This window comes from Oncorhynchus kisutch, linkage group LG6, assembly GCF_002021735.2.
Source record: "Oncorhynchus kisutch isolate 150728-3 linkage group LG6, Okis_V2, whole genome shotgun sequence".
NCBI classification, from domain to species: domain Eukaryota; kingdom Metazoa; phylum Chordata; class Actinopteri; order Salmoniformes; family Salmonidae; genus Oncorhynchus; species Oncorhynchus kisutch.
The window spans coordinates 19,560,959-19,578,251 of NC_034179.2; the positions used below are offsets into that span (position 1 = coordinate 19,560,959).

Below are 17,293 nucleotides of genomic sequence, written 5' to 3' on the forward strand. Positions count from 1 at the left end.
AAGATTGGCCCCAGTGATGTACTGGGCCGTTCGCACTACTTTCTGTAGCACCTTACGGCCAGATGCCGAGCAGTTGCATAACCAGGCAGTAATGCAACTGGTCAGGATGCTTTCGATGGTGCAGCTGTAGAAACTTTTGAGGATGTGGGGGCCCATGCCAAATCTTTTCAGTCTCCTGAGGGGGGAAATGTTTTGTCATGCCCTCTTCACGACTGTCTTGGTATGTTTGGACCATGATAGTTCGTTGGTGATGTGGACACCAAGGAACTTGAAACTCTCGACCCGGTCCACTACAGCCCCGTCAATGTTAATGGGGGCCTGTTCGGCCCGCCTTTTCCTGTAGTCCATGATCAGCTCCTTTGTCTTGCTCACATTGAGGGAGAGGTTTTTGTCTTGGCACCACACTGATAGTTCTCTGACCTCCTCCCTATAGGCCGTCTCATCGTTGTCGGTGATCAGGCCTACCATTGTTGTGTCATCAGTAAACTTAATGATGCCGTTGGAGTCGTGTTCGGCCATGCAGTCGTGGGTGAACAGGGAATACAGGAGGGGACTAAGTACACACCCCTGAGGGGCCCCAGTGTTGAGGATCAGCGTGGCAGACGTGTTGTCTACTCTTACCACCTGAGGGTGGCCCGTCAGGAAGTCCAGGATCCAGTTTCAGAGGGAGGTGTTCAGTCCCAGAGTCCTTAGCTTAGTGATGAGCTTCGTGGGCACCATGGTGTTGAACGCTGAGCTGTAGTCAATGAACAGCATTCTCACATGGGTGTTCCTTTTGTCCAGGTGAGAAAGAGCAGTGTGGAGCGCAATAGAGATTGCTTCATCTGTAGATCTGTTAGGGCGGCATGCAAATTGGGGTGGGTCTAGGGTTTCTGGGATAACGGTGTTGATGTCAGCCCTGACAATCCTCTCAAAGCTATTCATGGACTCACGTCCGTAGTCATTTAGGCAGGTTAAATCCAGGTGTGGAGTGCGATTACATATCTGTAATCACTAGCAGTCATGTCTATAACCACTAGCAGTCATGTCTGTAAACACTATCAGTCATGTCTGTAACCACTAGCAGTCATGTCTATAACCACTAGCAGTCATGTCTATAACCACTAGCAGTCATGTCTGTAAACACTAGCAGTCATGTCTGTAACCACTAGCAGTCATGTCTATAACCACTAGCAGTCATGTCTATAACCACTAGCAGTCATGTCTATAACCACTAGCAGTCATGTCTATAACCACTAGCAGTCATGTCTATAACCACTAGCAGTCATGTCTGTAAACACTATCAGTCATGTCTGTAACCACTAGCAGTCATATCTGTAACCACTAGCAGTCATGTCTGTAACCACTAGCAGTCATGTCTGTAACCACTAGCAGTCAAATCTGTAACCAATAGCAGTTAAATAATAATTTGTTTTTAACTGACTTGCCTAGTTAAATAAAGGTCAAATTAAATCAAATAAATATCTGCAACCACTATCAGTCATGTCTGTAATCACTAGCAGTCATATCTGTAACCACTAGCCTCTAACCACTAGCAGTCATATCTATAACCATTAGCAGTCATATCTGTAACCACTAGCAGTCATACCTGTAACCACTAGCAGTCATACCTGTAACCAATAGCAGTTACATATGTAACCACCAGCAGTCATACCTGTAACCAATAGCAGTTAAATATGTAACCACCAGCAGTCATATATGTAACCACTAGCAGTCATATGTGTAACCACTAGCAGTCATCTGTAACTACTAGCAGTCAAATCTATAACCACTAGCAGTCATATCTGTAACTACTAGCAGTCATATCTGTAACCACCAGCAGTCATATCTGTAACCACCAGCAGTCATGTCTATAACCACTAGCAGTCATGTCTGTAACCACTAGCAGTCATATCTGTAACCACTAGCAGTCATGTCTGTAACCACTAGCAGTCATGTCTGTAACCACTAGCAGTCAAATCTGTAACCAATAGCAGTTAAATAATAATTTGTTTTTAACTGACTTGCCTAGTTAAATAAAGGTCAAATTAAATCAAATAAATATCTGCAACCACTATCAGTCATGTCTGTAACCACTAGCAGTCATATCTGTAACCACTAGCCTCTAACCACTAGCAGTCATATCTATAACCATTAGCAGTCATATCTGTAACCACTAGCAGTCATACCTGTAACCACTAGCAGTCATACCTGTAACCAATAGCAGTTACATATGTAACCACCAGCAGTCATACCTGTAACCAATAGCAGTTAAATATGTAACCACCAGCAGTCATATCTGTAACCACTAGCAGTCATATGTGTAACCACTAGCAGTCATCTGTAACTACTAGCAGTCAGATCTATAACCACTAGCAGTCATATCTGTAACTACTAGCAGTCATATCTGTAACCACCAGCAGTCATGTCTGTAACCACTAGCAGTCATGTCTGTAACCACTAGCAGTCATATCTGTAACCACTAGCAGTCATATCTGTAACCACTAGCAGTAATATCTGTAACCACTAGCAGTCATATCTGTAACTACTAGCAGTCATATCTGTAACCACCAGCAGTCATGTCTATAACCACTAGCAGTCATATCTGTAACCACTAGCAGTAATATCTGTAACCACTACCAGTAATATCTGTAACCACTAGCAGTCATATCTGTAACCACTAGCAGACATATCTATAACCACTAGCAGTCATATCTGTAACCACTAGCAGTCATCTGTAACCACTAGCAGTCATCTGTAACCACTAGCAGTCAGATCTGTAACTACTAGCAGTAAAATCTGTAACTACTAGCAGTCGTATCTGTAACCACTAGCATTCATACCTGTAACCAATAGCAGTTAAATATGTAACCACCAGCAGTCATACCTGTAACCAATAGCAGTTAAATATGTAACCACCAGCAGTCATATCTGTAACCACTAGCAGTCATATGTGTAACCACTAGCAGTCATCTGTAACTACTAGCAGTCAGATCCATAACCACTAGCAGTCATATCTGTAACCACCAGCAGTCATGTCTATAACCACTAGCAGTCATGTCTATAACCACTAGCAGTCATGTCTGTAAACACTAGCAGTCATGTCTGTAACCACTAGCAGTCATGTCTATAACCACTAGCAGTCATGTCTATAACCACTAGCAGTAATGTCTATAACCACTAGCAGTAATGTCTATAACCACTAGCAGTCATGTCTATAACCACTAGCAGTCATGTCTGTAAACACTATCAGTCATGTCTGTAACCACTAGCAGTCATGTCTGTAACCACTAGCAGTCATGTCTGTAACCACTAGCAGTCAAATCTGTAACCAATAGCAGTTAAATAATAATTTGTTTTTAACTGACTTGCCTAGTTAAATAAAGGTCAAATTAAATCAAATAAATATCTGCAACCACTACCAGTCATGTCTGTAACCACTAGCAGTCATATCTGTAACCACTAGCCTCTAACCACTAGCAGTCATATCTATAACCATTAGCAGTCATATCTGTAACCACTAGCAGTCATACCTGTAACCACTAGCAGTCATACCTGTAACCAATAGCAGTTACATATGTAACCACCAGCAGTCATACCTGTAACCAATAGCAGTTAAATATGTAACCACCAGCAGTCATATATGTAACCACTAGCAGTCATATGTGTAACCACTAGCAGTCATCTGTAACTACTAGCAGTCAAATCTATAACCACTAGCAGTCATATCTGTAACTACTAGCAGTCATATCTGTAACCACCAGCAGTCATGTCTATAACCACTAGCAGTCATGTCTGTAACCACTAGCAGTCATCTGTAACCACTAGCAGTCATGTCTGTAACCACTAGCAGTCATGTCTGTAACCACTAGCAGTCAAATCTGTAACCAATAGCAGTTAAATAATAATTTGTTTTTAACTGACTTGCCTAGTTAAATAAAGGTCAAATTAAATCAAATAAATATCTGCAACCACTATCAGTCATGTCTGTAACCACTAGCAGTCATATCTGTAACCACTAGCCTCTAACCACTAGCAGTCATATCTATAACCACTAGCAGTCATATCTATAACCATTAGCAGTCATATCTGTAACCACTAGCAGTCATACCTGTAACCACTAGCAGTCATACCTGTAACCAATAGCAGTTACATATGTAACCACCAGCAGTCATACCTGTAACCAATAGCAGTTAAATATGTAACCACCAGCAGTCATATCTGTAACCACTAGCAGTCATATGTGTAACCACTAGCAGTCATCTGTAACTACTAGCAGTCAGATCTATAACCACTAGCAGTCATATCTGTAACTACTAGCAGTCATATCTGTAACCACCAGCAGTCATGTCTGTAACCACTAGCAGTCATGTCTGTAACCACTAGCAGTCATATCTGTAACCACTAGCAGTCATATCTGTAACCACTAGCAGTAATATCTGTAACCACTACCAGTAATATCTGTAACCACTAGCAGTCATATCTGTAACTACTAGCAGTCATATCTGTAACCACCAGCAGTCATGTCTATAACCACTAGCAGTCATGTCTGTAACCACTAGCAGTCATATCTGTAACCACTAGCAGTAATATCTGTAACCACTACCAGTAATATCTGTAACCACTAGCAGTCATATCTGTAACCACTAGCAGACATATCTATAACCACTAGCAGTCATATCTGTAACCACTAGCAGTCATCTGTAACCACTAGCAGTCATCTGTAACCACTAGCAGTCAGATCTGTAACCACTAGCAGTAAAATCTGTAACTACTAGCAGTCGTATCTGTAACCACTAGCAGTCATACCTGTAACCAATAGCAGTTAAATATGTAACCACCAGCAGTCATACCTGTAACCAATAGCAGTTAAATATGTAACCACCAGCAGTCATATCTGTAACCACTAGCAGTCATATGTGTAACCACTAGCAGTCATCTGTAACTACTAGCAGTCAGATCCATAACCATCCAGACACTAGCAGTCATATCTGTAACTACTAGCAGTCATATCTGTAACCACCAGCAGTCATGTCTATAACCACTAGCAGTCATGTCTATAACCACTAGCAGTCATGTCTGTAAACACTAGCAGTCATGTCTGTAACCACTAGCAGTCATGTCTATAACCACTAGCAGTCATGTCTATAACCACTAGCAGTAATGTCTATAACCACTAGCAGTCATGTCTATAACCACTAGCAGTCATGTCTGTAAACACTATCAGTCATGTCTGTAACCACTAGCAGTCATATCTGTAACCACTAGCAGTCATGTCTGTAACCACTAGCAGTCAAATCTGTAACCAATAGCAGTTAAATAATAATTTGTTTTTAACTGACTTGCCTAGTTAAATAAAGGTCAAATTAAATCAAATAAATATCTGCAACCACTACCAGTCATGTCTGTAACCACTAGCAGTCATATCTGTAACCACTAGCCTCTAACCACTAGCAGTCATATCTATAACCATTAGCAGTCATATCTGTAACCACTAGCAGTCATACCTGTAACCACTAGCAGTCATACCTGTAACCAATAGCAGTTACATATGTATCCACCAGCAGTCATACCTGTAACCAATAGCAGTTAAATATGTAACCACCAGCAGTCATATATGTAACCACTAGCAGTCATATGTGTAACCACTAGCAGTCATCTGTAACTACTAGCAGTCAAATCTATAACCACTAGCAGTCATATCTGTAACTACTAGCAGTCATATCTGTAACCACCAGCAGTCATGTCTATAACCACTAGCAGTCATGTCTATAACCACTAGCAGTCATGTCTGTAACCACTAGCAGTCATGTCTGTAACCACTAGCAGTCAAATCTGTAACCAATAGCAGTTAAATAATAATTTGTTTTTAACTGACTTGCCTAGTTAAATAAAGGTCAAATTAAATCAAATTAATATCTGCAACCACTATCAGTCATGTCTGTAACCACTAGCAGTCATATCTGTAACCACTAGCCTCTAACCACTAGCAGTCATATCTATAACCACTAGCAGTCATATCTATAACCATTAGCAGTCATATCTGTAACCACTAGCAGTCATACCTGTAACCACTAGCAGTCATACCTGTAACCAATAGCAGTTACATATGTAACCACCAGCAGTCATACCTGTAACCAATAGCAGTTAAATATGTAACCACCAGCAGTCATATCTGTAACCACTAGCAGTCATATGTGTAACCACTAGCAGTCATCTGTAACTACTAGCAGTCAGATCTATAACCACTAGCAGTCATATCTGTAACTACTAGCAGTCATATCTGTAACCACCAGCAGTCATGTCTGTAACCACTAGCAGTCATGTCTGTAACCACTAGCAGTCATATCTGTAACCACTAGCAGTCATATCTGTAACCACTAGCAGTAATATCTGTAACCACTACCAGTAATATCTGTAACCACTAGCAGTCATATCTGTAACTACTAGCAGTCATATCTGTAACCACCAGCAGTCATGTCTATAACCACTAGCAGTCATGTCTGTAACCACTAGCAGTCATATCTGTAACCACTAGCAGTAATATCTGTAACCACTACCAGTAATATCTGTAACCACTAGCAGTCATATCTGTAACCACTAGCAGACATATCTATAACCACTAGCAGTCATATCTGTAACCACTAGCAGTCATCTGTAACCACTAGCAGTCATCTGTAACCACTAGCAGTCAGATCTGTAACCACTAGCAGTAAAATCTGTAACTACTAGCAGTCGTATCTGTAACCACTAGCAGTCATACCTGTAACCAATAGCAGTTAAATATGTAACCACCAGCAGTCATACCTGTAACCAATAGCAGTTAAATATGTAACCACCAGCAGTCATATCTGTAACCACTAGCAGTCATATGTGTAACCACTAGCAGTCATCTGTAACTACTAGCAGTCAGATCCATAACCACTAGCAGTCATATCTGTAACTACTAGCAGTCATATCTGTAACCACCAGCAGTCATGTCTATAACCACTAGCAGTCATGTCTATAACCACTAGCAGTCATGTCTGTAAACACTAGCAGTCATGTCTGTAACCACTAGCAGTCATGTCTATAACCACTAGCAGTCATGTCTATAACCACTAGCAGTAATGTCTATAACCACTAGCAGTCATGTCTATAACCACTAGCAGTCATGTCTGTAAACACTATCAGTCATGTCTGTAACCACTAGCAGTCATATCTGTAACCACTAGCAGTCATGTCTGTAACCACTAGCAGTCAAATCTGTAACCAATAGCAGTTAAATAATAATTTGTTTTTAACTGACTTGCCTAGTTAAATAAAGGTCAAATTAAATCAAATAAATATCTGCAACCACTACCAGTCATGTCTGTAACCACTAGCAGTCATATCTGTAACCACTAGCCTCTAACCACTAGCAGTCATATCTATAACCATTAGCAGTCATATCTGTAACCACTAGCAGTCATACCTGTAACCACTAGCAGTCATACCTGTAACCACTAGCAGTTAAATATGTAACCACCAGCAGTCATACCTGTAACCAATAGCAGTTAAATATGTAACCACCAGCAGTCATATCTGTAACCACTAGCAGTCATATGTGTAACCACTAGCAGTCATCTGTAACTACTAGCAGTCAGATCTATAACCACTAGCAGTCATATCTGTAACTACTAGCAGTCATATCTGTAACCGCCAGCAGTCATGTCTATAACCACTAGCAGTCATGTCTGTAACCACTAGCAGTCATGTCTGTAACCACTAGCAGTCATATCTGTAACCACTAGCAGTCATATCTGTAACCACTAGCAGTCATATCTGTAACCACTAGCAGACATATCTATAACCACTAGCAGTCATATCTATAACCACTAGCAGTCATATCTGTAACCACTAGCAGTCATCTGTAACCACTAGCAGTCATCTGTAACCACTAGCAGTCAGATCTGTAACCACTAGCAGTAAAATCTGTAACCACTAGCAGTCATACCTGTAACCACTAGCAGTCATACCTGTAACCAATAGCAGTTAAATATGTAACCACCAGCAGTCATACCTGTAACCAATAGCAGTTAAATATGTAACCACCAGCAGTCATATCTGTAACCACTAGCAGTCATATGTGTAACCACTAGCAGTCATCTGTAACTACTAGCAGTCATCTGTAACTACTAGCAGTCAGATCTATAACCACTAGCAGTCATATCTGTAACTACTAGCAGTCATATCATATCTGTAACCACCAGCAGTCATGTCTATAACCACCAGCAGTCATGTCTGTAACCACTAGCAGTCATATCTGTATCCACTAGCAGTCATATCTGTAACCACCAGCAGTCATGTCTATAACCACTAGCAGTCATGTCTATAACCACTAGCAGTCATGTCTGTAACCACTCGCAGTCATATGTGTAACCACTAGCAGTCATATGTGTAACCACTAGCAGTCATATGTGTAACCACTAGCAGTCATATGTGTAACCACCAGCAGTCATATGTGTAACCACCGGCAGTCATATGTGTAACCACCGGCAGTCATGTCTGCAACAACTAGCAGTCATATCTGTAACCACTAGCAGTCATATCTGTAACCACTAGCAGTCATCTGTAACCACTAGCAGTCAGATCTAAAACCACTAGCAGTCATATCTCTAACCCCAGGCAGCCATATCTGTAACCACTAGCAGCCATATCTGTAACCACTAGCAGTCATATCTGTAACCACTAGCAGTCATATCTGTAACCACTAGCAGTCAGATCTATAACCACTAGCAGTCATATGTGTAACCACTAGCAGTCATATCTGTAACCACTAGCAGTCATATCTGTAACCACTACCAGTAATATCTGTAACCACTAGCAGTCATATCTGTAACTACTAGCAGTCATATCTGTAACCACCAGCAGTCATGTCTATAACCACTAGCAGTCATGTCTGTAACCACTAGCAGTCATATCTGTAACCACTAGCAGTCATATCTGTAACCACTAGCAGACATATCTATAACCACTAGCAGTCATATCTGTAACCACTAGCAGTCATCTGTAACCACTAGCAGTCATCTGTAACCACTAGCAGTCAGATCTGTAACCACTAGCAGTAAAATCTGTAACTACTAGCAGTCGTATCTGTAACCACTAGCAGTCATACCTGTAACCAATAGCAGTTAAATATGTAACCACCAGCAGTCATACCTGTAACCAATAGTAGTTAAATATGTAACCACCAGCAGTCATATCTGTAACCACTAGCAGTCATATGTGTAACCACTAGCAGTCATCTGTAACTACTAGCAGTCAGATCTATAACAACTAGCAGTCATATCTGTAACTACTAGCAGTCATATCTGTAACCACCAGCAGTCATGTCTATAACCACTAGCAGTCATGTCTGTAACCACTAGCAGTCATATCTGTAACCACTAGCAGTCATATCTGTAACCACTAGCAGACATATCTATAACCACTAGCAGTCATATCTGTAACCACTAGCAGTCATCTGTAACCACTAGCAGTCATCTGTAACCTCTAGCAGTCAGATCTGTAACCACTAGCAGTAAAATCTGTAACTACTAGCAGTCGTATCTGTAACCACTAGCAGTCATACCTGTAACCAATAGCAGTTAAATATGTAACCACCAGCAGTCATACCTGTAACCAATAGTAGTTAAATATGTAACCACCAGCAGTCATATCTGTAACCACTAGCAGTCATATGTGTAACCACTAGCAGTCATCTGTAACTACTAGCAGTCAGATCTATAACAACTAGCAGTCATATCTGTAACTACTAGCAGTCATATCTGTAACCACCAGCAGTCATGTCTACAACCACTAGCAGTCATGTCTGTAACCACTAGCAGTCATATCTGTAACCACTAGCAGTCATGTCTATAACCACTAGCAGTCATGTCTATAACCACTAGCAGTCATGTCTGTAAACACTAGCAGTCATGTCTGTAACCACTAGCAGTCATGTCTATAACCACTAGCAGTCATGTCTATAACCACTAGCAGTCATGTCTATAACCACTAGCAGTCATGTCTATAACCACTAGCAGTCATGTCTATAACCACTAGCAGTCATGTCTGTAAACACTATCAGTCATGTCTGTAACCACTAGCAGTCATATCTGTAACCACTAGCAGTCATGTCTGTAACCACTAGCAGTCATGTCTGTAACCACTAGCAGTCAAATCTGTAACCAATAGCAGTTAAATAATAATTTGTTTTTAACTGACTTGCCTAGTTAAATAAAGGTCAAATTAAATCAAATAAATATCTGCAACCACTATCAGTCATGTCTGTAACCACTAGCAGTCATATCTGTAACCACTAGCCTCTAACCACTAGCAGTCATATCTATAACCATTAGCAGTCATATCTGTAACCACTAGCAGTCATACCTGTAACCACTAGCAGTCATACCTGTAACCAATAGCAGTTAAATATGTAACCACCAGCAGTCATACCTGTAACCAATAGCAGTTAAATATGTAACCACCAGCAGTCATATCTGTAACCACTAGCAGTCATATGTGTAACCACTAGCAGTCATATCTGTAACTACTAGCAGTCATATCTGTAACCACCAGCAGTCATGTCTATAACCACTAGCAGTCATGTCTGTAACCACCAGCAGTCATGTCTATAACCACTAGCAGTCATGTCTGTAACCACTAGCAGTCATATCTGTAACCACTAGCAGTCATATCTGTAACCACTAGCAGTAATATCTGTAACCACTAGCAGTCATATCTGTAACCACTAGCAGACATATCTATAACCACTAGCAGTCATATCTATAACCACTAGCAGTCATATCTGTAACCACTAGCAGTCATCTGTAACCACTAGCAGTCATCTGTAACCACTAGCAGTCAGATCTGTAACCACTAGCAGTAAAATCTGTAACTACTAGCAGTCGTATCTGTAACCACTAGCAGTCATACCTGTAACCAATAGCAGTTAAATATGTAACCACCAGCAGTCATACCTGTAACCAATAGCAGTTAAATATGTAACCACCAGCAGTCATATCTGTAACCACTAGCAGTCATATGTGTAACCACTAGCAGTCATCTGTAACTACTAGCAGTCAGATCTATAACCACTAGCAGTCATATCTGTAACTACTAGCAGTCATATCTGTAACCACCAGCAGTCATGTCTATAACCACTAGCAGTCATGTCTGTAACCACTAGCAGTCATATCTGTAACCACCAGCAGTCATGTCTATAACCACTAGCAGTCATGTCTGTAACCACTCGCAGTCATATGTGTAACCACTAGCAGTCATATGTGTAACCACTAGCAGTCATATGTGTAACCACTAGCAGTCATATGTGTAACCACTAACAGTCATATGTGTAACCACCAGCAGTCATATGTGTAACCACCGGCAGTCATGTCTGCAACCACTAGCAGTCATATCTGTAACCACTAGCAGTCATATCTGTAACCACTAGCAGTCATCTGTAACCACTAGCAGTCAGATCTAAAACCACTAGCAGTCATATCTAAAACCACTAGCAGTCATATCTCTAACCCCAGGCAGCCATATCTGTAACCACTAGCAGTCATATCTGTAACCACTAGCAGTCATCTGTAACCACTAGCAGTCAGATCTAAAACCACTAGCAGTCATATCTAAAACCACTAGCAGTCATATCTCTAACCCCAGGCAGCCATATCTGTAACCACTAGCAGTCTCATCTATAACCCCAGGCAGTCATATGTGTAACCACTAGCAGTCATATGTGTAACCACTAGCAGTCATATGTGTAACCACTAGCAGTCATATGTGTAACCACTAGCAGTCATATGTGTAACCACTAGCAGTCATATGTGTAACCACTAGCAGTCATATGTGTAACCACTAGCAGTCATATCTGTAACCACTAGCAGTCATATCTGTAACCACTCAGTCATATCTGTAACCACTAGCATTAATATATGTAACAACTAGCAGTAATATATGTAACAACTAGCAGTCATATCTGTAACCACCTGCAGTCATATCTATAACCACTAGCAGTAATATATGTAACAACTAGCAGTCATATCTGTAACCACTAGTAGTCATATCTGTAACCACTAGCAGTCATATCTGTAACCACTAGCAGTCATATCTGAACCACTAGCAGTCATATTTAACAACTAGCAGTAATATATGTAACCACTCGCAGTCATATCTGTAACCACTAGCAGTTAAATATGTAACCATATCAGTCATATGTAACCATATCTGTAACCACTAGCAGTCATATCTGTAACCACTAGCAGTCATACCTGTAACCAATAGCAGTTAAATATGTAACCACCAGCAGTCATATGTGTAACCACTAGCAGTCATATGTGTAACCACTAGCAGTCATATCTGAACCACTAGCAGTCATATGTAAACACTAGCAGTCATGTCTGTAACCACTAGCAGTCATATCTGAACCACTAGCAGTCATATTTAACAACTAGCAGTCATATCTGTAACCACTCGCAGTCATATCTGAACCACTAGCAGTCATATTTAACAACTAGCAGTCATATCTGTAACCACTCGCAGTCATATTTAACAACTAGCAGTCATATCTGTAACCACTCGCAGTCATATCTGTAACCACTAGCAGTAATATATGTAACAACTAGCAGTAATATTTGTAACCACTCGCAGTCATATCTGTAACCACTAGCAGTCATATCTGTAACCACTAGCAGTCATATCTGTAACCACTAGCAGTAATATATGTAACAACTATTAATAAAATCAGACTTGAGAAAAGTTTTTGGGCAGATTAGTTCTACAGGGAATGTTCACCTACAGTATGCTCAGGATAGACTCACGTTATGTAAGTAGCTCTGCCTTCAAATATTCATCTGGATCTCAAATCAAATACATGCGCCGAATAAAACAGGTGTCGACCTTACAGTGAAATGCTTACTCAAAAGCCCTTAACCAACAATGCAGTTCAAGAAATGCAGCTAAGAAAATATTTACCAAATAAACTAAAGTAAAAAATTATAAAAAGTAACACAATAAAATAACGAGGCTATATACAGGGGCTACCGGTACAAAGTAAATGTGTGGGGGTACAGGTTAGTCGAGGTAATTTGTACATGCAGGTAGGGGTAAAGTGACTATGCATAGATAATAAACAGCGAGTAGCAGCAGTTTAAAAAGAAATGGGGGGGTGGGGGGGTGTCAATGCAAATAGTCTGGGTGGCCTTTTGATTCATTGTTGGGCAGGCACAGTACCAGGTTTGTAGTCCACTAACCTGAGGCGTCTATGACAGATGTGTCTGCACCATGGGCCAGCATGACTGCCAGACATTCAGTTTGACCACGGGTGGCAGCCACATGGAGACTGTATGGGGAGAGAGAGACAGCACAGAGCAACAACATGATCAGTCTAATACCTGGGAGATTCAACAGGTCATTGGATGAATAAACAGAAAGTACAGCAATCAAATCTGAAAAAAGAAATCCCTACAATTCCTTCTATAAAAAGAAAATGAAGGTAATTGACATCGGTCAATATAATTTTCACTGGCTAGATCTGCTTCTTTAATTAAGGTGGAAACATCAAGAAAATGTTAAGTAGTGTGGGGACTATTGAATTCTGTGCTAGAGAATGAGTTTATTCAGCATGTGCCAATGTACTGATTATGTTCTGAGCTTTGCCTTTCGCATGTGTTGTTAGAACAGGGTTAGTGCACTGTTGTGGATCAATGAGCATTGCTCTCTAGGCCATCACGCAGACTCACAGAGCTAACACACACACAGAGCTAACACAGGCAGCTGGGTTACCCATAGGACCCCTCCACTGAAGAACACAAAGACAGAGCAATTCCCACTGCTATAGAGGATGTCTTCACTACATTGAAACAGGAAACAGCATTTCTTCCAAATAGTTGTTGTCACTTATTTAATGAACAGAGATGATCTAATATAGGAATACTGAGAAAAGCAAGTGTTTAGACTATTTCATTGACCTTTCTCGTGAAATGTATTCCCCTCAGAATGGAAAGCAATTTAAAACACACTTGCCTGACGAACATGTTTGATATGCCTGGCACAGACCGATAACTTTCAGGGGTAATTCTGTTTTCTACAACAGCTTCCTCAGATAGCCCACATTTCAACATCAATTACACTTCCTCAAGTACATCAATTGCAAGGTCCATGCAGGGAAATTGTAATCTGCTTTACCTCATTTCTATCAGCATGTTAACTTCTCTAGGATAGGGGGCAGCATTTGGAATTTTGGATGAAAAGCATGCCCAATTTCAACTGCCTGCTACTCATCCCCAGAAGATAAGATATGCATATCATGAGTAGATTTGGATAGAAAACCCTCTGAAGTTTCTAAACCTGTTTGAATCATGTCTGTGAGTATATAAGAACTTATGTAGCAGGCGAAACCACGAGGACAAACCCTGTTTTCAATAAGGTTTCATTGGGAATCCAGATTTCTAAGGGACTTGCTTGCAGTTCCTACCGCTTCCACTGGATGTCACCAGTCTTTAGAAATTGGTTGAGGTTATTCCTTTGTGTAATGAAGAAGTACGGCCATCTTGAAAAAGTGTCACTTCATGTGTACTGTTTGATCGAGGCGCAAGATCAGAAAGCATGCTTGAGTTTGTTTTCTTCCTGTATTGAACACAGATCATCCCGTCTTCAATTTTATCGATTATTTACTTTTTAAAAATACCTAAAGTTACAAAAGTAGTTTGAAATTTTTTGGCAAAGTTCACAGGTAACTTTTGAGATATTTTGTCATCTCGTTGCGCAAGTTGGAACCGGTGTTTTTCTGGATCAAACGCGCCAAATAAATGAACATTTTGGATATATATGGATGGAATTAATCGAACAAAAGGACCATTTGTAATGTTTATGGGACATATTGGAGTGCCAACAGAAGAAGCTCGTCAAAGGTAAGGCATGATTTATATTTTTATTTCTGCGTTTTGTGTCACGACTGCAGGGTTGAAATGTTCTCTCTTTCTTTTACTATGGTGCTATGCTCAGATAATAGCATTGTTTGCTTTCGCCGAAAAGCCTTTTTGAAATCTGATATGTTGGCCGGATTCACAACACGTGTAGCTTTAATTTGGTATCTTACATGTGTGATTTCATGAAAGTTAGATTTTTATGGGAATTTATTTGAATTTGGCGCTCTGCATTTTCTCTGGATTTTGGCCAAGTGGGACGCTACCATCCCACATATCCCAGAGAGGTTAAATGTGCAACCAGAGGGGAAAAAAACTCTAGACCACCTTTACTCCACGCACAGAGATGAGTACAAAGCTCTCCCTCGCCCTCCATTTGGCAAATCTGACCATAATTATATTCTCCTGATTCCTGCTTACAAGCAAACATTATAGTAGGAAGCACCAGTGACTCGGTCAATAAAAAAGTGGTCAGACGAAGAAGATGCTAAGCTACAGGACTGTTTTGCTAGCACAGACTGGATGTTCCGGGATTCTTCCGATGGCATTGAGGAGCACACCACATCAGTCATTGGCTTCATCAATAAGTGCATCAATGACGTCGTCCCCACAGTGACCGTACGTATATACTCCAACCAGAAGCAATGTATTACAGGCAACATCCGCACTGAGCTAAAGGCTAGAGCTGCCACTTTCAAGGAGCTGGACTTTAACCTGGAACCTTATATAAGAAATTCTGCAATGCCCTCTGACGAACCATCAAACAGGAAAAGTGTCAATAAAGGACTAAGATCGAATCGTACTACACCGGCTCCAAAGCTCGTCGGATGTGGCAGGGCTTGCAAACAATTACAGACTACCAAGGGAAGCACACCCGAGAGATAACCAGTGACACGAGTCTACCAGGCGAACAAAACTACTTATATGCTTGCTTCGAGGGAAATAACACTGAAACATGCATGAGAGCACCAGCTATTCTGGACGATTGTGTGATCACACCCCCCACAGCCGATGTGAGTAAGACCTTTGAACAGATCAACATTCACAAGACTGATTACCAGAACGTGTACTGCGAGCATGCACAACTACAGTGGGGAGAACAAGCATTTGATACACTGCCGATTTTGCAGGTTTTCCTACTTACAAAGGTTGTAGAGGTCTATAATTTTTATCATAGGTACACTTCAACTGTGAGAGGCGGAATCTAAAACAAAAATCCAGAAAATCACATTGTATGATTTTTAAGTAATTAATTTTCATTTTATTGCATGACATAAGTATTTGATCACCTACCAACCAGTAAGAATTCCGGCTCTCACAGACCTGTTAGTTTTTCTTTAAGAAGCCCTCCCGTTCTCCACTCTTTACCTGTATTAACTGCACCTGTTTGAACTCGTTACCTGTATAAAAGACACCTGTCCACACACTCAATCAAACAGACTCCAACCTCTCCACAATGGCCAAGACCAGAGAGCTGTGTAAGGACATCAGGCATAAAATTGGAGACCTGCACAAGGCTGGGATGGTCTACAGGATAATAGGCACGCAGCTTGGTGAGAAGGCAACAACTGTTGGCGCAATTATTAGAAAATGGAAGAAGTTCAAGATGACGGTCAATCACCCTCGGTCTGGCATCAATGATCATGAGGAAGGTTAGGGATCAGCCCAGAACTACACGGCAGGACCTGGTCAATGACCTGAAGAGAGCTGGGACCACAGTCTCAAAGAAAACCATTAGTAACACACTACGCCGTCATGGATTAAAATCCTGCAGCACACGCTCAAGCCAGCGTATGTCCATGCCCGTCTGAAGTTTGCCAGTGACCATCTGGATGATCCAGAGGAGAAATGGGAGAAGGTCATGTGGTCTGATGAGACAAAAATATAGCTTTTTGGTCTAAACTCCACTCGCCGTGTTTGGAGGAAGAAGAAGGATGAATACAACCCCAAGAACACCATCCCAACCGTGAAGCATGGAGGTGGTAACATCATTCTTTTGGGATGCTTTTCTGCAAAGGGGACAGGACGACTGCACCGTATTGAGGGGAGGATGGATGGGGCCATGTATCGCGAGATCTTGGGCAACTAAGGAGTGGCTCCGTAAGAAGCATCTCAAGGTCCTGGAGTGGCCTAGCCAGTCTCCAGACCTGAACCCAATAGAAAATCTTAGGAGGGAGCTGAAAGTCCGTATTCCCCAGCGACAGCCCCAAAACCTGAAGGATCTGGAGAAGGTCTGTATGGAGGAGTGGGCCAAAATCCCTGCTGCAGTGTGTGCAAACCTGGTCAAGAACTATAGGGAACGTATGATCTCTGTAATTGCAAACAAAGGTTTCTGTACCAAATATTATGTTCTGCTTTTCTGATGTATCAAATACTTATGT

General features: G+C 41.2%; 1 protein-coding gene across 3 annotated transcripts in view; it reads right to left on the reverse strand.

Moving 5' to 3' along the window:
• LOC109892469 (ankycorbin) overlaps window positions 1–17,293 on the reverse strand; it is an 82,317-nt gene that overhangs the window by 24,118 nt on the left and 40,906 nt on the right. For all 3 annotated transcript variants that reach the window (XM_031826360.1, XM_020485026.2, XM_031826359.1), the window contains one exon: window positions 13,239–13,327. In XM_031826360.1, the coding sequence (XP_031682220.1) occupies window positions 13,239–13,327 (89 nt within the window). The remainder of the gene's footprint in view (window positions 1–13,238; window positions 13,328–17,293) is intronic.